This window comes from Microcaecilia unicolor, chromosome 5, assembly GCF_901765095.1.
Source record: "Microcaecilia unicolor chromosome 5, aMicUni1.1, whole genome shotgun sequence".
In the NCBI taxonomy this organism is placed as follows: domain Eukaryota; kingdom Metazoa; phylum Chordata; class Amphibia; order Gymnophiona; family Siphonopidae; genus Microcaecilia; species Microcaecilia unicolor.
In genome coordinates, this window is record NC_044035.1 from 212,751,579 (window position 1) to 212,774,880 (window position 23,302).

Consider the following 23,302-nt stretch of genomic DNA (forward strand, 5'->3'; position numbering starts at 1 on the left):
TGAATATTTATTTGGATTTGCTCATACGTTTTCCGTAGTGGTTCAAGGTATGTTACATTCAGGTATACTAGGTATTTTCCTGTCCCTGGAGGGCTCATAATCTAAGTTTGTACCTGAGGCAATGGAGGGTTGAGTGATTTGCCCAAGATCACAAGGAGCAGCAGTGTGATTATGCCCACTTAGCCCCAGAAAAACAATTTCAGCGGCCCGGAGCATCTCCTGGGCATTTAAATTGCTTTAATATCGACCCCTATGTGTCTTTATAAAATGGACTAGAATAGGTGCCTTTCTGCCCTACTAACCTAGGCACCCTATGATAAAATTACCCCCATAGTGGCTGTACATCAGTACTATTGTGTGTAGCTGCCAGTAATGAGCACTCCCCATGTATATTGAACACTATCACCTATCCTAATAGAGGCACTGACTATGCATATTTTTAAAACACCATGGCTGACATGTAAAAAAAAGTGCACTCACCCCTGGGTTTAAATTGATCTGATTTTCTTTACACACTGCATTCAACTGGAGTAATCTAAGAGAAAGACTCTTACTAGTTGTGTGAACCCCCAGAGTCTTTGTTCCGTAATCTTAATTTCATTTCATTTTACAGTACATTTTGTGTTTGATTGTTCTATAATACATTGTATTAAAAATTGAGAAGCAGGTTGATCTGGAACTTGAATTTGTGTTTAGCTTAGATGTCTAACAACACAATGAGACTTGAGGCAAGGTCAGAAAAATGCTATACCAAATAACTTTCACTACTCAAACAACTGGTTTTAATTTGTATTCCAAATTTTCTTGGTATTTGAATTGAGAGCTGACTAATTTCTCAATTTACTCACTATAAACACGTTCTTAAATTGTGCTATGCGATTGTTCATGAACTCAGAGCTGTAGAACATTTTCAGCAGACTTAATACTTTGTACTGTTAACTAGTTTCTGTTCATAATATGATTAACATAACATAGTAAATGACGGCAGATAAAGATCTGTACGGTCCATCCAGTCTGCCCAACAGGATAAACTCATTTACATGGTATGTATGTGATACTTTATATGTATACTAGTTGTGTTTCCATAACAGCCATTGTCTGTTCACTTCTCCACAGTGTTATCATTGTTGCTGAAGACTGGTCAGGCTGCTCCTCTGTTGCTCCAAAAGCCTGTGCTGGCTGTCGATTTATTGTCTGTAAAACTCCACCCAAAGTGGGCAATGCTGAAAAAGGACTCCATTCACCAAGCTGCAGTCTAGTATTTTGGGACTTCCAAGTCTGTCCCAAATAATTCCCCAATGTCCTGCACAAGAAAAAGAAACCGAGCATTCAAAGATGGAAAACATTGTTTTATCCGGTCTCAGAAGTTTAGGTGGCAAATCTAATATTAGGTGCCACAAAAATGTGTGCTTAGAGCCAAGTCTATAACAGCTTTGGGTGCACCTAAACTGTTATAGGATAGTAGTGTAAATCCACTTTGGTGTGCCTAATGGTAGGTGTAGTCACTTACACCATGTCAATGGCAGGTGTAAGTGGACATGACCAGGAACGGCTTAACCTATGGACCAGGTGAGGTTCTGGCCCAGGGCGCCAGAGAAAAATGGTGCCAAACGTATAAGGCTTGTCACTGGCCCTATAGGTTAAGCTGGCCCAAAGCTTATCTGGCAGCATTGTGTGTGCAGGGAAAAAAGAAAAGCCAAAACCCCCCTACCTCTCTCTGTCTCAAGCCACCTTCCCTGTCTTCCATTATAAGCAGTTTTCCCCTCCCAAATATAGACATCTTCCTTCTGCCATGCCACGCCCCTCCTTTGACATAACTTCCTGTTTCCATAGGGGTGCAGCAGAGGGAAGATGCAAGGGCTGATCCGGGTAGTGTTAAATGAAATGCTGTCAGTATTCAGGAGGGGAAAATTGCCTTTAACGGTAAGTCATGGGGGAAAGGGGGGGATGGCCTGAGGGGGCATAGGTATGCCAATGAAGGACGTGCCAATGGGAAGGTGCCACACCAAAAGTTGACTCGGGGCCATGGTCCCCTGAGCCGGCCCTGGCCATGACTAAGTGTGTCTTGCAATGTGCACAACTGATAGTATTCTATAAGTTGTACACATTACTAGGTGACAAACCCATGCTCCTCCCATATTAATGCCTCCTTTGCAGTTGTGCACTATCCCCAGGATTCCATATATCACGCTGAGCATTCTGTGCTGAAATCCAAATGTATTCTATAACAAAGCACATAACTTAATTGTCTTAACAAGCCATTCAACATTTTTAACAGCACTTAACAAGCAATAATGAGCACTAATTGGCATTAATTAGAATTTACACTCATAACTCGCTAAACGTATTCTGTAATGCACTCACTGTAAATTGGATACCTGCCCCAGCTACCTAATAAAATCCGCCCCCCACCGCTTCATAGCAGACCTAACATCCCACTTAAACTACATGCTTCAACAAGGTCTCTTCCCTAAGGAAAATGACAACATCCTACTCATCCCAATACCAAAAGATCCCAAGAAAAAATCAAACAAAATCACTAACTACCACCCAGTAGCATCAATCCCACTGGTGGTCATACTGATGGAAAGCATGGTAACCAAACAACTTACTGATTATATAAACAAATTCACAATATTACATGAATCACAATCAGGATTTTGCCCCCTCCATAGCACTGAAACAGTACTAATTACCCTCCTAGTCAAATTCAAGCAGGAAATAGCAACAGGCAAATGCATACTTCTCCTCCAATTCTACATGTCCAGTGCATTCGACATGGTAAATCATAAAATACTACTAGGGCTCCTAGATTACTTCGGGATTGGCGGACACATACTTAGTTGGATCAAGGGTTTCCTAACCACTAGAACATATCAAGCGAAATCAAGCTCAAACATATCACCACCGTGGAAAGCAGAATGTGGAGTACCTCAAGGATCACCACTATCACCGATCCTTTTCAACCTAATGATGACCCCACTAGCCAAATCCTTATCCAACCAAGGTTTTAACCCTTTCATCTATGCAGACAATGTCACAATATACATTCCTTACAAACGTGATCTGACAGAAATCACCAACGAAATCAAGCTCAGCTTAAATATCAGGACTCATGGGCAAACACATTTCAACTAAAACTCAACACAGAAAAAACACACTGCCTCATCCTCTCATGCCAATACAATACGAACAAACCCACAAACATAAACACCCCAGATTATACCCTCCCTATCTCAGACAGCCTGAAAATTCTCGGTGTTACAATCGACTGTAACCTCACAGTACAGAACCAAGTGAACAGGGCCGGTCTTAGGGCGAGGCGACCGCATAGGGCCTCGCACTCAAGGGGGCCCCGCGCGACGTGCCTGAAGTCGTTCCGCCCCGACCGCCAAGGCTCCAATCCCCCTGCCCTCTGAATTTTAAGTTACCTCGTCGTCGGAGCGCCCACAGGTAGCAGCAGCTGTGAAAAGCATGCGAGCTGCTGGACGGCGCTTCAGGAGCCTTCCTTTCCCTTCCCTCACTCAGCTCTGGTCCCTCCCTCCTTATAGAATTGCATTTTTAAATTTATACTGGTTCAATAAAAGGTATCAAACTATAGAGAAGCCAGTTTTCTTCAAGATAAGGATTGATATTAGAATTTTATGCTTTCTTTTCCAAATCACTTTACAGATTATTCTCTCCCCTCCACTCTTCATGTAGCCCTCTTTTTATTCTTTCTAACCCAGTGGAAGTTGGAAAGAATTATACAAAAGAGATCATGGATGTCTGTCTGGGGGCAAAACTGAAAATTTAATGGCATGGGGATGAAACGACATCTAAGAACACAGTAAAAAGACACATGAATGGGCCAAATCAGACCATGGGTTCCAGAGAAAAAAAAACCTTCCCCCTCCTCCGTAAAATGGCCCAATGTAATTCTATGGGAGAAAGAGTCCCAGCTTTTGGAGCACAGAAGCTCCAGTGAAACACAGCAGTTAGAGAATTCATCCTTTTTCAAACTTCTTCGCCCTGTTCTCTACCAACACCCACAAACTGCCCCATCCCGACAAACTAACACCCCACAACTGCCCCACCATCCTGCAAGCTGCCCCACCTCCAAAACCTACATTCCTGCAACTTCCTCATACTCAAAAACTACTACTACTACTACTACTATTTAGCATTTCTATAGCGCTACAAATCGTACACAGCGCTGCACAAACATAGAAGAAAGACAGTCCCTGCTCAAAGAGCTTACAATCTAATAGACAAAAATAAAGCAAGCAAATCAATTGTGGGGGGAGTGGTTACAAGTCAAAAGCAATGTTAAAGAGGTGGGCTTTCAATCTACATTTAAAGATGGTCAAGGGTGGGGCAAGACGTAGGGGCTCAGGAAGTCTATTCCAGGCATAGGGTGCAGCGAGACAGAAGGAGCGAAGTCTGAAGTTGGCAGTAGTGGAGAAGGGAACAGATAAGAAGGATTTATCCTTGGAACGGAGTGCACGGGAAGGGGTGTAGGGAAGGACAAGTGTGGAGAGATACTGGGGAGCAGCAGAGTGAGTACATTTATAGGTTAGTAGAAGAAGTTTGAACAGGATGCGAAAACGGATAGGGAGCCAGTGAAGCGACTTGAGGAGAGTATGAGTAAAGCGGCCCTGGCGGAAGATGAGACAGGCAGCAGAGTTTTGAACCAACTGGAGAGGGGAGAGGTGACTAAGTGGGAGGCCAGCAAGAAGCAGATTGCAGTAGTCCAAATGAGAGGTGACAAGGGTGTGGATGAGGGTTTTGGTAGAGTGCTCGGAAAGAAAGGGGTGGATTTTACGGATGTTGTAAAGAAAGAAACGACAGGTCTTGGCGATCTGCTGGATGTGAGTAGAGAAGGAGAGAGAAGAGTCAAAGATGACCCCAAGGTTTCGAGCTGAGGAGACAGGGAGAATGAGAGAGCCATCAACAGAAATAGAAAACGGGGGGAGCGGGGAGGTGGGTTTAGGGGGAAAATGAGAAGCTCAGTTTTGGTCATATTTAATTTCAGGTGGCGTTGAAAAACTGCCCCCACTCCCAAAAACTAACCCCTGCAACTGCCCCACCACCCTGCTAACTGCCCCCACTCTAAAAACTACCCACTTCTGTACTGCCCCACCACACAGCAAGCTGCTCTTACTCCCCAAAACTACTCCTATAACTGCACTACCACATTGCAAGCAATCCCTTCCCCTAAAACTAATTCCCCACAAACTACACCTTTTCTATGGCTTAAAACATGTTTTGCTCTTATTTTAACTCTAGGAATTTCTTCTGGAAAGTGTGTATACAAGTTTCTGGGACACAGGTCTTTATCTGTCGTCATAGACTATGTTACTATGGTGCTCATTTTCAAAGCATATGGATGCCTCACACAAGGCCAAAATGGCTGTCCATCTGCTTGGAACGTTCAAGTCCCAATTTTTCAACACTCACACAGGGAATGTCTGAGTGAGCAAGGAGTCCCAATCTGGACATTCCCAGAATGTAAAACGTATAGCAGGCTCATGTCTAGGGCTGGAAGTGAAGCCGCGACCTGTCTTTTGTGACCTATCTTTGTTGTTGCTGAGTAAAGGAGAATAGAAAGGTGGATTGTAGTTTGCTTGCTGTCTCTGTGTGCCCCAGTCTAAACCAATTGAACCCCACATATTGAGTCCTGCCTGTTGTGTTTGTCTCTCCTTGAACCTGTTGTCCACATCCACTTTCCGCCATCTACACCCACCCCTTGCTGTAAATTAGGCCTCCATCCCCCTTTGGTGTGTCCTTCCCCTACCAACCCCTCACTGTCCCCAACCCAGTACACTTCCCATCAGGGTCGGTTTTAGGCAGACTGGGGCTCAGGACAGACATTAAGGAGGGGGTCACCTCCCCAAATCTCCCCACCCACCACCAGGGCCATGCCAACATGGTAAGCGGGGTAAGCACCGCAGGGGGGTGCCTGCCTTCAAGGGCGCCGCTGCGGTGCTGCCCCGCCATACTGCTCCTGCTGCTCCGCCTCCCACCTACCTTTAAAAAAATTTTGTGAAGCGTCATTGCAGGCAGCGCCTCGCGTCTGCCCTGCTTGTAAAACAAGTAAATCTCTTCTCCTCGTCATCGTCGGGCCTCACAGTGTCCCGCCCTCCTCTGAGGTAACTTCCTATTTCCGTGAGGGTGGGACACAGTGAGGCCCGACGATGACGAGGAGAAGAGATTTACTTGTTTTACAAGCAGGGCAGACGTGAGGCGCTGCCTGCAACTCGGCTTCACAAAATGTTTTTTAAAGGTAGGGTGGTGGCAGGAGAGTCGGGGAGGGGAGGGGGTTCTCAGATGGGGAGGGGAAGGGGTTCTCAGACGGGAGAGGGGAGGGGGTTCTCAGATGGGGAGGGGAATGGGTTTTCAGATGGGAAAGGGGTGTTGTGGAGGTTCTCATAGTGGAAGGGGTTCTCAGATGGGAGAGGGGAGGGGGTTCTCGGGGAGGGGAAGGGGTTCTCAGATGGGAGAGGGGAGGGGGTTCTCAGATGGGAGAAGGGGGATTTTCAGATGGGAGAGGGGTGTTGTGGGGGTTCTCAGATGGGGAGGGGGGTTTCAGATGGGGAGGGGGTGTTGTGGGGGTTCTCAGATGGGGAGGGGGTTTTCAGATGGGAGCAGGGGACTGGGGTGGGGAGGGGGTTCTCAGATGGGAGAAGGGGGGATTCTCAGATGGGAGAAGGGGTGGGGTGGGGGTTCTCAGATGGGAGAAGGGGTGGGGAGGGGGCTCTCAAATGGGAGAAGGGGGCTGGAACTGGGGTCTGAGAAGGGGTCATGAGGGAAAATGGGGCATGCCTGGGTCAGGTGGGAGAATGGGTTGGGCTGAAAAGGGGGGCCCTAATGCAAGGCATGTGGATGAAGGGGGCTGGAACTGGGGGCTGAAAAGGAGGGTAGGTGGGATAAGGGGGCTAGTACTGGGACTGGGGGCTGAAAAGGGGCAGGTGCTGAAACTATGGGGACTGGGGGCTGAAAAGGGGACAGGGAGAAGTGGCTGGGGGCTGAAGCTCAGGACTGGTGGGAGAAAAGGGCTGGGGCTGAAACTGGGGACTGGTGGGATAGTGGGGTTGGAACTGGGGGCTGAAAAAAGGGGCAGAGAAAGGGGACAGATCCTGGATGGATGGGAGAGGGAGGGCAAATGGTGGATTGAAGGGGCAGAAAGGGCAGACAGTGGATGGAAGGGATAGAAAGGGCAGACAGTGAATGGAAGGGGAAGAGAGAGAGGGCAGACAGGGGCAGATGGTGGATGGAAGGGGCAGAGATAGAGGGCAGATGTAGATGGAAGGAGCAGGGAGAGAGGGCAGACATTGGATGGAGGGGACAGCAAAGAGGGCAGACACTGGATGGCAGAGAGAGAACAAAGAGATGCTGGATGGAAGGAAGACAGTGAAAAGAACATGAGGAAAGCAGAAACCAGAGACAACAAACTGTAAATAAAATATATATTTTTATTTTTTTTGCTTTAGGATAAAGTAGTATTGTAGCTGTGTTAATAAATGTTTATAATAGAACATGTAAACAAGGTAATATTTTTATTGGACTAATTTTAATACATTTTGGTTAACTTTCGGAGAACAAAACCCCCTTCCTCAGGTCAGGATAGGATAGGATACTGTAACAGCACTGTACTGTATTGACCTGAGGAAGGATGTTTTGGCCTCTGAAAGCTAAATGTATTAGTCCAATAAAATGGTATTATTTTATTTTCTATATTTGTTTTATTTCTATTTGTTAATTTGTAACGTGGTGATTGGTACTTGTTAGTTTTTTCAAATTTACATCTGCTGTCTTTATATTTTGCACAGTACTAGGGGACATTTTCTGTTTCTGTGGTGTATGCAGAGTCTGGCATCTTGGGGGTTCAGCTTAATTTTTGTCTAAATAGAAAGTTTATTATTACTTATTCTATAGTGGATTAGGGTGTATCTGTGTTTGTGAAAAAGACATGGCTTTCAGTTGGCATTGACTGTGCAGGATTGACGATCTGTATTATCCTGCCTGGTTTCGTTTTACAGTAGGTGAATTGATGTTCTAGTGCTCACTGTAGTAACATAGTAACATAGTAGATGACGGCAGAAGACGACCTGCATGGTCCATCCAGTCTGCCCAAGACAAACTCATATGTGTATACCTTACCTTGAATTTGTACCTGTCCTTTTCAGGGCACAGACCGTATAAGTCTGCCCAGCAGTATTTCCCGCCTCCCAACCACCAGTCCCGCCTCCCATCATCGGCTCTGGTACAGACTGTATAAGTCTGCCCTCCCCTATCCTAGCCTCCCAACCACCAACCCCTCTTCCCCCCACCTGCTCCGCCACCCAATTTCAGCTAAGCTTCTGAGGATCCATTCCTTATGCACAGGATTCCTTTATGCATATCCCACGCATGTTTGAACTCCGTTACCGTTTTCATCTCCACCACCTCCCGCGGGAGGGCATTCCAAGCATCCACCACCCTCTCCGTAGTGTTTAAGATGCTTTCCTTTTCCTTGTGTGACTCGTAGAAATTACTGCTTATGGTATGGTAGAATTGCTCTATAGGTCCTGAGTATTTTGTATTCTCGGCATGCCTAGTACTAGATTTTGGAGGGGGTATTTAAAAACCTACACATGGATGGAGAAAATAGGCAGAAGCTGGATCCACTGGACAGTCAAGTCTGCAGAGGACCCAGCTTTTACTTACGGATGTAAGGCAAGAAATGAAGAAGAAAGGAGGAAAGTAAAGAAATAAATGGAAAGGAAGACCTGGAAATGGAGTTAAGAGGACAGATAGCAGCAGAATCAGGTACTGGGCCAGCATGATCAGAAAAACAAAGTCACCAGACAGCAAAGGTAGATAAAATCATTTTATTTTCATTATTGTGTTTGGAATATGTCAACTTTGATAATCAGGTACTCAACGTTAAAAGTTTATATTTATTTACTTATTTATGGTATTTTATGCTAGCCCGGGGGGGGGGGGGGGCACCAACTGATAGTCTGCAGGGGGGCACCAGAGATCCTAGGCACGGCCCTGCCCACCACTGCTGCTACATATGAAACAACTTTAAATGACTTATTCACACACAAAACACAGACAGGCTTCACCAAATACTGAACAAGGCATCAGAAATTTAAAAAATGGAAATATTAACACCAAAATTGAAACATGGCAAGTACTGCAACACTGGAGAAATAAAACCAGAATTGCACTTCCTTTTTGGATTGAACACAATTGGTAGCATCACTACAGGGGTGTCTGTGTCCCCCACACTTTGGGCTGTCCCATTTCCCATCACTTCTTCCCCAGCCTGATTTTCCCTTCCATCTTTTATCTACCCTCCATTACTACATTTCTTCCTCTGCATTCACTATCTACCTCTCACTAATTATCTTGCCATCCCTTCTTGGCCTGTCTCACATAGTTCCACCATTTCCCTTCTTTCTCCCTCCCTCCCTCCACTGTTTGAGCCCAATATTTCCTCTCCCTATCCCCCCCACCACCACCATGGCCTAACACCTTTTTCTCCATACCCCTATCATCTTCCTGTTCTATCTCTGTATCCTCCAGCCCCCCCCCCCCCCCCCCCCCCATGGTCAATCATCTCTTTTCCTCTCTCTTCCCTCCATGGTCCAACATTGCTCCCTCTCTTTTTCCTACTACTGTTATTCCCCTTCCACCCTAATCCCACATAAGCCAGCATCTCTCCCTACCTCCTCCCCTAACAGTGTTCAACACCTGCCTCTCCTTCCCTGGGTCCAACATCTTTCTCTTTCTTCCCAACTGCTCTCCCATCTAGCATCTCTCCCTCCCTCCCCACCAATATCCTGAGTCCAATATCTTTCCCTCTCTCTTCCTTCCCTCCACCCCATTGCCATCTCTCTCTTCCTCTCATATTCCCAGGCCCATAATTTCTTCCTCCATCATCCCCTCCTCCCACTTTAAAATAGCTCCAGGGGGCCCCCATGGTCCCCCATCTTGCCACTCCAATCTGAGGTCTCCCTTCCTTTCCTGTCTGCCTTACATCATGTTTTATTGACAGGAGATCATTGGCGGCTTCAGTGCACCAGTGATTCTGATACTCTGCCTGTGACTGTCCCGGCACTGTTCCTTTGCTGCCACCGCGTTCTAAACAGGAAGTTCTGTCAGAAGGGGGTAGAAAGGAATAGCATCGGGACAGTCACAGGCAATGTGTCAGAATTGCTGCCGTGCTGATGGTCTCCTGTCAACAAGAACATGATGTAAGGTAGTCAGGGAAAGGAGGGAGACCTCGGATTGGGGTGACAGAGCTGCCAAGGGGTCCTGATTTTTGAGAGGGAGATTTTAGTACATGTTCCAGTCCCATCCCATTCTGCCTTGGCGCTGCCCACTCTACCTCATGGCTCCGCCCCCTGGCATACCTCAGTCCCACAGCCATTCCAGAAAATATTTTATTTACACCAGTGACAGCAGGGACGGGTAAGACAGAGTGTTTCGGTTCACTCTATTACACCCCCTATCCAGCATCTATTCCTCCCAGGGACATAATGCGAGGGGGCTTTGGCTCCCTCACTTTGAGCTTAAGCCCACTCCAAAGTTGTAGCACTGGTTTATTATTGACCAGATAGAAATAAGAGTTTTCTGTTTTGGCACAGTATAAGTCATCACAAGAACAAAATATAAGAAAACCAATGGACTGCATTAGGGGCTTATAGTCCATTTAGTTATGTTTAAACATAAGAGATCTGCATGAAACAAAATATTTATTTTTTTACATAAAACCACTTGTCCCTGAAATCCATTTGTGCATTGAAAATTTAAACTTCTACAAAACAGATGCAGATGTGATTCCATGTGCCACAACGAAAGGAGAGTTTAATTTTACTTCCATTTAATTTCAGTGCATTTATAACACCATGCTTCCCAAGGCAGATTACAACAACAGTCAAGATGAACCCATCAAGAAACAGGATATCCTCACTGAAAATTGGCCATCTGTATTGTATAGAAAAATGAGCACAAAATACTGAGTTTATAACTGTTGTTTCTCTACCAACTACATTAATTTTTAAAGCTGTTTTATTGATATTAAATTATTATTTCATGATATTTGTATTTGCATATGGGAAGCTTTGAAATAAATTAAATATATATCAAATAAATAAAAATAAAAAAATAAAAAAATAAATAAATATATATATATATATATATATATATATAGTCCTCCACCTTTTAAGGCACTGCTTATCCAACTGGAACAACTTTAGACTTTTTACAGTTGGACCATGCATAGGCAGTCTATTATATGTGGAGATTGCCACCACACTGATTCACCCAAAACAACAGCAAATGCCTGCTTCAGGAGTCACAAACACGCACTCTATGGAATGCAGCAATATATGTAGGAGCTGGTGCAACAGATGGATGTTAATCTCAAAATATAAACTGGACACTGTTCTGAATGCACAGTGTCAAGGTTAAGAACATCAGAACGCCACCGTAATCTGTTTCCTTTGATTGCGGTGGTGTTCTGATGTTGTTACACTTGACACTGCGCATTGAGAACAGTGTGCAGTTTACATTTTCAGATTAACATCCATCTACTGCACCAGCTCCTACATACAGTGCTGCATTCCATAGAGTGCGTGTTTGTGACCCCTGAAGTAGGCAGCTGCATCTGCCGAAACATGGCCCATAAATGGCAAGTCAAAGGGGTCCACATCTTCCACAAAAGATGAAAGTCAACACACAAGGGTGGAGGCGAACAAATTCCAAGAAACCAGCCAGCCAAAGAGTAAGAGCATCAAAAAAAGTTTAATGGGACTCAACACGAGACCTGTCACTGTTCTCATGCAGCGCCTTGTGATTGTGCCTTTATAAAGGCTCACTTGTTCTCAGCAGCACCGTTGTGACCCACAGTATTTTGACCCCTGAGGAAGGCTTGCATGCCGAAACACGGAACATGGCCCGTGTCAGGCCATTCTTCTGGTGCTTTTATAAAGATTTCCTGAATATCTTCTCCTGGTTTGTAAGCTACTTTGTCTTGCTCTTCTTGGATTTTCATAGAGGTTGCACTCCTGTTTCTGTTCTTGCACTTTGATGGTGCATTTCCATGACATGCAGCAGTATCGCACCCAGAGTGGCTGCCACAGGTGCCTCCTTTTCTGGCTGCCCCTTCCAATGGAGGGGTCTCTGTGCTGTGGAGTGGTGGCCCAGCTGGTGTTGGAGGTGGCTTCTGCTGGGGTACAGGGCCTTGCAGGACAGGGTTGGCCTTGCCCAGGTCCTCCAGGGAAGGCATGTCCACATAGATGTCCTCCTGCAGCTGAGAGGGAACTGGTAGTTCCTCCTGAATGGGAATTAGAGGGGGTGAGTGTGGGACCTCCCAGTACACTAGCTCCTCCACCACTTCCTGATCCTCCCCAGGTGGCCCCATAGGCTCTTGTTCTGCCAGTTCCTGCAGTTGGGATACATCATGGCCTGTGCAGCCTCTTCCTCCTCCTTCCCCTCCCCCTTTCAGGGCTTTTGAGGTCAGTGCTCTCTTCCACGTGCTGGAGGGATACCTGTGTGTGAACAAAGAGCACATTCAATTACATACTTTCCACTTGGCCAGTAGGCCAACATTTCATGGGAGGCACATGCCATGTGTGTCACACTTCAATGCATGAGAGTGCATTGAGGGAGATGATCTCTCAGTCCTTGTGTTACCCAGGACAGGTGCCTTACTGCTACCCTTCCATGTGTCAAAGCTGTGCAGATGCAAGCTCAATATAGCCAAAGCTGCACATAGCAACATGGCCAGCATACTAGTGCAACTGGTCAGTGCTATGCAGGCTCTGCGATAGTTAGGGGCTATTTGCTGGTAGCTTGGGGACATCAATGATATCTGTGACCAATGATATGCCATGGCAAGGAACACTGGATGTGGTGCGTGTTTGTCTCATCTGAGGCTAGCCTGCATACAGGAATACAGGATCAGGTTTTGGGATGTTGGAAGCACTGGAATGGGCAGGCAGTGGTTTGGATGCGAGGTGCACATGTGCTGTACCAGTGATGGTGACATGTTTACAGATGCTGCCTGGAATCCTAGTGTGGTGGGGACCCATGTATATGAGGCCTACATATATATGGGAGGGGTCAAAAGACCTTGTTTGGTCTTCCATGTCTTCCAGCTCTTCCATAGGAACCTCCTTGATTCAGTCACATTCTAAGAGGATCTTGCTGTGGTGTCATCATGGCAATGCCTGGATGCCACCCCGTTATCCATGTATGCAATGTTTTGCTTGGCAATAGGACTTTTTTGGGAGGAGGTGGGGGGAGAGTATTCCTCTAAACCTGTGCTTTGGTTATAGAGGGGAACAACCTATCTATTTCAAGGTTTCATGGCTCCTGCTATGGACAGTGCAAGGTATGATGGCTAGATGCTTCACAGGATGACATAAATGACTGTAGACCTCAAAATGGCATTTACATTCTGTGGGCTCAGGGGCGTCTGAGAGGCTTGGTTTTTTGGATGGCACCTAGTGCTTTGAAGGTCTTCTATAGTCCCTGTTATGTCCTCCATGAACATGACCTTGTAGTGTATGTGTGAGGTGTGGCCTAGGGGTTAGGGCTGTGGGCACTGAACACAGGGGAACTGGGCTCAATTCCCACTAGCAGCTCCCTTTTTTCAAATCCCCGCCACAGCTGTATGTGACATAACAGGTACTTTCATTTTGACCACAGAAGGGCACTAGGCCACATCCCATCCCCCCTGCCCTTCTCATTTCTTATTAATGATTTTGTGTTGGCCGCAACACATTGCTATGTATGTGGGAGTTGTGGTTACTGCATACACATTCATTGCACCAGGAAATGGCTGTTATTATTAGTAGTAGTATTTGTTGCATTTGTATCCCACATTTTCCCACCTACTTGCAGGCTCAATGTGGCTTACATAGTACCGTAAAGGCATTCGCCATGTCCGGTAGAGAAACAAATACAAGGTGATATTGTGGTCGATTCAAGGTACATTTGCCTAGTCCGGTAGAGAAACATATACAAGGTGATGTGGTCGATCAAAGGTACATGTGTTTCAGGGATGATGGGGAACGAAGAGAGGAAAGGTTATATGAAGGGGCATAATCGAACGGCGCTGGCCAAATAGCTGGCCGGCCATCTTCAGGGCCGGCGCCATAAGTGGACAGAGCCAGCCATCTTTTTCTTCGCTAATACGGTTGGGCCTGGCCAAATGTCAGAGTTCGCCAGGTTTGAGATGGCCAGCATTGGTTTTCGGCCATAATGGAAAATAATGCCGGCGATCTCAAACCTGGCGAAATCCAAGGCATTTGGTCGTGGGAGGAGCCAGCATTTGTAGTGCACTGGCCCCCCTCACATGCCAGGACACCAACCGGGCACCCTAAGGGGCACTTCTAAAAATTAAAAAAAAAACTCCCAGGTGCATAGCTCCCTTACCTTGGGTGCTGAGCCCCCTGAAATCCCCCCAAAACCCACTTCCCAAAACTCTACATCACTACCATAGCCCTAAGGGGTGAAGGGGGGCACCTACATGTGGGTACAGTGGGTTTTGGGTGGGTTTTGGAGGGTTCCCATTTACCACCACAAGTGTAACAGGTAGGGGGGGATGGGCCTGGGTCCACCTTTCTGAAGTGCACTGCACCCACTAAAAACTGCTCCAGGGACTTGCATACTGCTATCAGGGAGCTGGGTATAACATTTGAGGCTGGCAAAAAAAGGGTTTTTTTTTTTGGGGGGGGGGGGGGGGTTGGGTGGGAGGGGGTTGGTGACCACTGAGGGAGTAAGGGGAGGTCATCCCCGATTCCCTCCGGTGGTCATTTGGTCAGTTGGGGCTCCTTTTTGAAGCTTGGTCATGAAAAAAAGGGACCGAGTAAAGCTGGCGAAATGCTCGTCAAGCCTGGCTTTTTTTTTCCATTATCAGGCGAAGCCGGCCATCTCGTGAGCACGCCCCTGTCCCCACCCCCTGTCCCACCTTCATTACCCTACCGACACGCCCCCTTGATGTTTCGCCGGCTCTGCGACGGAAAGCAGTTGAACCCGGCCAAAATCGGCTTTCGATTATACCGATTTGGCCGGGTTCAGGAGATCGCCGGCCATCTCCCGATTTGTGAAGGAAGATGGCCTGCGATCACTTTCGAAAATCAGCTGGATAGTGTCCATTACAAGCTTTGGTTATGCTGTGTTGCAGAGTGTAGGTATTTATGTTGGGTCGGTGGTGTATGCCTTAGTGATTTACTGAAGTTCAGGTTTTCACAGTTTTTGACAGTGCGTTCCAAAGTTGTGTACTTATGTAGGAGAAGTTGGTTGTGTAGGTTGCTTTGTATTTAAGTCCTTTGCATTGTTACTCATCTTCTGCAGCAAAGGCGCTGCCTGATGCACCTGATCAGAGGTCTATTCTCCTGCCATATGCTGCAGAAGCGCCACCTTAGTGCCTCCAAGTCCTGGTGCACCCCAAAGCATCTGCAAAATACAAATTTGAGGGGACAGGGTTAATGTAGTGGACCTTCTTAGCTTTACAGACCAGGTTCCTGTATGATTTGCTATGCTCCTCAGATAAGCTGTGACAGATAAGGTCAGCCAGTTTGGGTGCTTGCTAGGTAGTATGAATTCACTGCATAGCTAGAGGTCCTGGCTGACCTAGGGTGAGCATGGGGATTGTGGATGGCTTTGAGCACTTCACTGTTAACATCTGCATTTTGGCAAGGAGATAGTGATGCACAGTTGGTCAGGACATGTGGGACTTATGGTTGCAGTCTCTGCATTTGTGGGCTGCTGCCACCATACATAGGTCTATGTAGGCATAGAGCAGCAGGATTGCCCTTAGATGGGAATGTCTCAAAGATATGCAGCACATCATTTCAGCCTTGCATGCTGGGGGTACCATTTGGGGATGAGGGACATGTTCTGACATTTCCTGCACATGCAGCCCATGGTGGAGACAAACAAAGCAGATCAATCAGTGATATGGTTCAAAACTTTATTTTCAGAGATTGAACCATATCACTGATTGATCTGCTTTGTTTGTCTCCACGTTGGATTTTGCAGATCGCTTGCCATCTTGTTTCTTAGGACCATGCAGCCCATGGTGACAGGGGAGGAGCCTGATGGCAATCCCACCATCTCAGAATCTACATGTGACCCTGGGAATGTATGGTGATTGCCCATGGCTGATGCTGGGCTCACAGCTGCACCGCATGACACTTACTTTGCAAGGGTCCTTCTGATGTGTCTCTAGACCAGCATGGTGATTCATGGGGTGGCAGCCTTCTGTGCCACCTAAAGAGCTGCTTCCTGTGTATAATACACAATACAACTAGAAGGTTTCTCTCCTCCTCACTGAAATTCAGCTCCTTCCTAGTAGACATCCTCATGCTCTGTAGAGGACACTCCTTCACATGCATAGGAACTGGACGTCCTGTTTCATCGTAGCCCATCTGGTTGGCTGGCTGTCCTTACAATGTATGGAGATAGTAGGTTATTTTAGACAGTGAGAATGTCCATGTCTAGGGAACATCCAGATTTTGAATGTTTCTGTGGTGATTATGGAATGCATTGCTCTATTTCCATTATCGGGCAAATTTTTGGGATGTCTATATAGTTAAATGTTCATTTTTTGACTTGGAGGTCCTTTCGAAAATGCCACTCCACAGCAACAGACCAATCACTCTCTTGCATTATTGAAACAGTTGGAGACTGCATGCTTAGCTGTAAAGAATTATTAGAACTGTAGTCACTGAAGTAATCTCTCTTCATGCTGTGTTGATTAATTATCTATGTTGGCCCACATCAAGCTTTACTTTCCAGTGAATCTTGAACTCATGCTTGCCTGTTACAGAATTTTTAACTGAATGCTTATTGTCACGTCCGTAGCGAGGTATGTGTGGTTGGTGTGGCCGCATAGGGAGGCAAGGGTGCCAAAGTTGTACCCTGTCAATTGCCTTCCCTGCTTGGCCAGCATCCCCTTCTTCCTCCTAGGCCTCCAAGTGCATCCACCTCCCTCCCGAAAGCTCCCCCTCCCAAAGATTCCTCCACCTTGCAGAGTATCCACCCCTTCTTGAAGACTCCCACCTCCTATAGGCCTCCCTAAGCCTACCTGAAGGATACCCTGATGGTCTAGCAGCAATCCCCAGTCACTTCTGCCATGCCAGCTCTGGTTTCATAATGGCAGCTGTAACCTCTAGCCATAGTCTCACAAAGGGGATTGAGGCTCCTATTTTGAACTCAAAAGAGAATGAGCAGCAATGAATGGGGATCACGGTTGCCCATCTTACCTAGACCACCAGGGCATCCTTCAAGTGGGCCTGAGGGAAATGCCTATGGGGAAGTGTGGGTTTTTGGGGGGTGGGGGAGTCTTTGGATTTGTTACCTGTAGACACTGCTTGTGCTAAACAACTGGACCAAATGTTTGATGAAGAGTTGTCTGTCTCTCTATCATTCATGTTCTGTTGTGATGGATTGCTGGATGGAAGATCTTGAAGGGGAGTGTCATCTTTCTCTGTAGTATCAGTTCCATTTCTTGTAGTCTCAGTGTTCTGAGGTGAAATGTTGCCTTTCTCTGTGGTGTGGATATTGACTGGAATGCATCGCTGAAATCCACAATCCTGCAGCAAACTTAGAGTACTGGATTCTAGCTCAGACCCCAAGTTTCCCATCACCAACACTTGTGCATCTTCTGTCAAAGCAAGGAAAACAATTAGATCAATACAGCCCCCTTACTGTATTCTCACTTCAAAGAAGAGGTCTGCTGGGGCCCTGCTTAGATCAGACACAACTAATGACATCATCATTCCTAAAGGATTTATGATCTCAAGGTATTCTTTCTTCAAGGTATTCTTTATTTGATTTACCACAATATCATTAAAAAAATATCAAAACAGTTTCCATTTAAATGTGTGAGGAGAAAGAAATCAAAAAATAATAAAACAAAAAGAGGCCTAAATAACACAATCATTAACATAAAAATACTAAAAAGTTCAATCTAACATCCTCTGGCAAACACACACAAATGACTATGCAGAAAAACTCTGCAGTCAGAAATCGAAACAGGAACTTATATATCAAAATAGCATAACCATGGGGGGGGGGGGGGGGGGGGGGGGGGGGGGGGGGGGGCCTTGGGAGACTGTGACCCACCTACACTTTTTGTTCAGGCCCCCATCCACAACTGGAGTACAGTTTGACTGGCTGGTGGGGATACCTAATCCCTGCCAGCTGATAAGAGCCGCTGCCAGAACTGCCCCAATTCTGCTTCAGTAGGGATGAAGTCGCTTGCCTCTCTTCCTGCTTCCTCACACATGTTCAGTTTGCACATGAACAGAGCATGAATGAGGAGTGCCGATGTCAGCAGCAGGAAGGGAGACAGCTAACGTTTTCCCCTCTGGGCAGTTCTGGTAGTGGTTCTCATCAGCTGGCGGGCTTTGAGCATCCACGCTAACAAGGGTAAGGAATGTGGTAGGGGTGGGGGTGAGGAGAGAAAATGCATTGTCCCCCCTGTCCACCCCATAGTTAGCCTGGCAAAATTCACCCAGGTAGATATGCGGGCCTCAGCACTGAATATCAGCTGGGACCTGCATAATAAAAATGGTTTAAAGTCCTTCTGATCCTCCCCTCTGCCCCCCCCAAAGAGGTCCATTGCCTCCCTTCCCACCCCCTTCCCCCGATAAAACAAGACACAGGGACAAAATTTGTCCCCATCCCTAAAAGCTTTCATCCCACTCCACTCCCTCCCCTGAAGCCTATTGGTTGGCTAAGGAAGGTCTGACCAATGGGATAACAGGAGGAACAGAGAACAATAGTAATGTAGGCCAGACAGGCTTCCTGCTTTTGGTCTACTCTACCTTACAGATAGGAAGAAGTGCTGATAAAGGTACCTGGAAATGTAATGAGGAGCTGATAGAGGCAGGGAATGAAAAGGAAGGGCTGAGAGAGGGCCAGAGGACCTATGAGGAGCATGAGAGAGCTGCAGGCAAATGAGCCAATAGAGGGGCTGGGATGCAAGCTGTAAAAGTAGTTGCTGGCTAAAAGATATAATACTGTTGTGAGGGTTGGAGGGAGTAACCAAAAGATGGAATTCTGGCAAGGAAAGGAGGAAAAGAGGCTGATAGGGGGGCTGACGGACAGGGAGAAGAGTAGACACAGGCATTGAGAGCTGGAAGACATGAGTTGTGAGGGGAAGAGAAGTAGAAAGAAGAAGAGACATGGGATGTGAAAGGGAGAACCTAGCTGAAATGAATGCAAGCTGTGGCGGGGGGGGGGGAGGGAAAGGGCTATGATACAAAGAGAAGTGGATAAGGGATTGGCTGAAAAATAGAAGCAGAGAAAGAGGACTCTGAGAAGAATTTTGCTGGACTTAGAGGACAGGTCTGGTAGGGGAGATAGTCTGAGAAAAGGATTCTGAGAACAGAGGATCATGGTGAAGGGTACAAGCATTAAAGGGTGAAGAAAGGGATGAAAGTAGCATGTGGGATGAGACTAGGAAGAAAAAGTCAAGAACAAGTAGAGAAAGAGTATACATTTGAGCTACAGGCAAAGTAATTTGAAAATTATTAGCTTCTTCCCACAACTGAGCAAACCCATGTATCACTGAGAGGGAGATGTAATATTGTTATTCCGGCTGGGTCAGTTGTGGGGTGGAAACTAATATCTGCTCTTTTATTTTCTAACCTTACAGTTACTGGGGTAAATAAGATTTTTTATTTATTTTTTGGGGGGGGGGGGGGGGGGGATAATGGAAAAAGGGGAGGAGGCTGTGGTTGAATGCAATACCATGAACTTAAAATCCCTTTTAAAAATTTCCCATGGCAGCTCTGATATTGAGAGGGGCTAAGGTCAGTTACTGAACTGAGGGGGAATGGAGAGTAGAACTACTGTCACTCTTCACAAAATATAAAAATACTAGTAAAACATGCCCGTTTCTTGCGGAAATAAAACGGGCTCTAGCACGGTTTCCTTCCGAACCTCCCCCCCTCCCTACTCACCCCTTCGGCATTCTGAAGGCACTGTCCGCCATTGTTGCGGTCCTCAGCACGCCACCTTCAATCTGCTGTTTCGTTGGTTGTGAAGCCACTGACGCCATTGCTCCGCCCTCGACGTCATAACGTTTGACGCGAGTGTGGGCCCCCAACACAGTGTTTTTGGTGGCTTCACCACCACGAAGGCTTTGAACCGGAAGGAAGTGCCCGGAGGACCTGACAGTGACGTCAGTGTCCTCAGAACGTTGAGGGTGAGTTTTATTATATAGGATTATCCCCCCCATTATATCCTACAGGAAGTAGAAATGATAAGCTAGAGCACTGGGTTTATGTGACCCAACATAAGTAACACAGCAGCAGCAGTAGGAACAGGTGACAGATCATTGGCAGAGTTAATGGGGGGAGCAAGGGGCATATTGCCTCACAAACACTATGGCTCTCATTTTTGAAGCAGATGGACATCTCAAAATGGCCAAAAAAGTCCATCTGCCGAAAACATCCAAATCACGATTTTCTAAAGGCAGAATTTGGATGTTTTACACTGCAGTTCATCCAAATAGGAAGGGGGCGTGTTGGAGGCATGTTTTGGGTGGAACTAGGGCAGGCCCAAAATTAAGATGTCTTTCAACAATTATGGAATGGAAAGAAACATCCAAGGCAAAAAAGGAGGACGTTTTTATCTGGACCTGTTTCAGTCACGTCCAGGGTATAAAAAAGTGACCTGATTGAGCTGCTGACTACTGGAGGGATGAAAGCATGACCCCTCCTTAATCTCCCAGTGGCTACCGACCCTCTCCCACCCCCCTAAGAATTGAAAGTGACTGTGGATACCAGGCTCTATGACAGCTTCAGGTATTACGACCATTCCTTATAGAGCAGCAAGCAAGTGTAAAGAGTAGCCTAATGGTCAGTGTAGTGGACCCAGGTGTAACTCTTACCGTAACTCTTTTATTTTTGTACAAATATGTGAGCCCTCCTGGAACATAGAAATACCTACTGTATTTGAATTTGTAAGACACCTGCAAACATGTTGGCTGTTGTAGTGGTGTACCTTTACGTACAGTAGGTTTTTATCTATTCCCGGAGGGCTCACAATACTATATAAATGAATTAAGGTGGGATTTGTACCTGGGTCCCATTGTTTAAAGTCCACTGCACTGACCACTAGGCTGCTCTGCAGGGATGTTTGTGTGGCCCTTTTTACACAAAAGATGCCAGACAGACATTTTTGTGCCTGCTTTTTTGTCATTCATATTTTGCATGTTCGTTTTGGGAAATGGCTGTTCATTTTGGACGTTTTCAGTGCAAGAACATCTTTCTCATGTATTTTTGAACAGAAAATCTTGTTTTTCTTGTTCAAAAATGGCTATGAGATGAACTTTTGTTTTTTGGATGTTATAAGCAGGACATCTCAGCGATGGGCCTGAGTCATCTTTCCATGTTCTGGCAATTCCCATTTTTGCAGCCAGTATGAGCAAACGAGACACCTCTTTGGGTGACCCAGCATCGGTGGACCAATTTGGTAACAAACCTAACAGGCATGTATGTTTGTTCAGACAGAGTTCAGTCCTTACCAGTTCAGGCTCTTATCTTGTCCCGTAACAATCAAAAATACTTTTGGATTTTTGGGCAGTTCCACCATAAATGTTCAAATGTACCTTTCTGTCCACATTGTTTCCAGCATTGTCCCTTACCTCCATCTCCTGTTTTCTCCCCCCTTAATGGGGGTCCAATAAGATCTTTGTATGATTTCATACTGTTATTGATTATAATTAGTAACAGTAGTGCATTTATGGGCATATTGATGTATACAAACCCATTCATCATCACTCAAAGGGTTGTCCAACCACTCTTCCCAGTCTTTCTTTACAGAGGACTGAGTAGTAGGGTACAATTTGTCTAGTGATGCATATACCTTAGAAAGTAATTTTTGCCTTGAAGGGATTTGAACAGAATCACGTCCACTCTATTGGGATCCCTTTGCAAATTATCTTTATCATCTTTGCCCAGCAGAAAATCTTTGCCTTGGAAGTATTGATAAAATAGAATCTTCCACTGCGGGATTTCTTGCAACTGATTTAGGGATAACATGGAGCCCTAGAACAACAGATCTCTACAGACCCTTAAACCTGCCCCCTCCAATCTATCTCTAAGAGAAGTAAAATATTCCGTAGATCATGGGTGATAGTTCTTAAGGTTGCTGAGTGGGTGCATGCTACCTACCATCTGATAAACTCTTGTCACCTGGTTCCAAGTGTCCCACAAAGGTTGAAGAAAAATGTGCTCACTAATCCTGTAATCTTTGTCACTCTTGTCTCTACTCTACTGTGTACTTTCTTAAAGTCAAATATAGAGATGTATGCAATATTTCTCCAGTTGAACCCAGTATGTTGAGAGGCATTCTACATCATGGTCTCTATCAGCCCTTTATTATTGCAGCTTGGTGGTACCTCCTAAGGTTTATTAATCATTTATTTATAATTTTTTCATTTTACAAGGATCACTTGCAAAACAGTAAAACAGAGATGATTGTACATTAAAACAATATTAGAAGAAAACAATCTCAACAAGATAAATGGATTTTATACAATCTTTCTCTTTCTTAGACCACAAAATAAATAGAGAGAGTGAAACAAGACAAAGGAGATCAATTTAAGCAACAGCAAACAAAGAAAACGTGGTATTAACCCGATTATCCCCAGTTATTATTTATCTAAATCATTATTCCCCTCCTAAGGTTAAGAACTGCCAAACCGCCTGATAATTTATCTTGTTGTGGTCCACCATATCTTGGGTCTTTTCCTTCTCCACACAAAGCCTTTCAGTAGTTTGTCCCAGTGTTTGAATGCTTAGATGGAATAGCTATTGGTAATTGTGCAAATAAGAATAAAAATTTGGGGAGAATCATCATCCAAATTGTTTCTAGTATACCCCTTGCAGACCAAAAAGTGGGGTAGAAGGGCTCTTCCAAAGAACACAAGGAAGACATAACAATTCTTGTGTGTTTAAATTTATTAAAAATACACCAGATGACTCGACACAGCAGCCATGTTTTGGCGCATAGGCACCTGCCTCATGAGTCTGAAAATGCAGGGTACAATATTGTATATTGTTCATCCAATGACACACATAGGAAAACAGGAAGTGTTACTGAGTAGTAATCTACTTCAGCAAAACACAGCTCAATATCCCAACCTGGAAAAGAATATGATTCCGGAAAAAAATCACACAGAGTGACTGTCGGAGTATACCGACAATGATGCCAGTCCTAAAAGTATCACATTATAAGTCTTGAGTCATTGGTGCTCAATACATTACATCCACTGGTAATAGCTGGGAATCTGGAGTGGTAC

At 45.6% G+C, this 23,302-nt stretch overlaps 1 protein-coding gene across 2 annotated transcripts in view; it reads right to left on the reverse strand.

Annotated features, from left to right (window-relative positions):
- Window positions 1–759: 759 nt before the first annotated feature.
- The window catches only part of LOC115470518 (endonuclease/exonuclease/phosphatase family domain-containing protein 1-like), a 156,989-nt gene continuing 134,446 nt past the window's right edge, over window positions 760–23,302 (reverse strand). The window contains exons 7-8 of one of the 2 annotated variants that reach the window (XM_030203749.1): window positions 17,345–17,650; window positions 760–1,303 (exon numbers count right to left, since the gene is read on the reverse strand). In XM_030203749.1, coding sequence (XP_030059609.1) covers window positions 1,188–1,303; window positions 17,345–17,650 — 422 coding nt within the window. In that variant the 3' untranslated portion in view covers window positions 760–1,187. The remainder of the gene's footprint in view (window positions 1,304–17,344; window positions 17,651–23,302) is intronic. The other variant, XM_030203750.1, reaches the window with a different exon arrangement.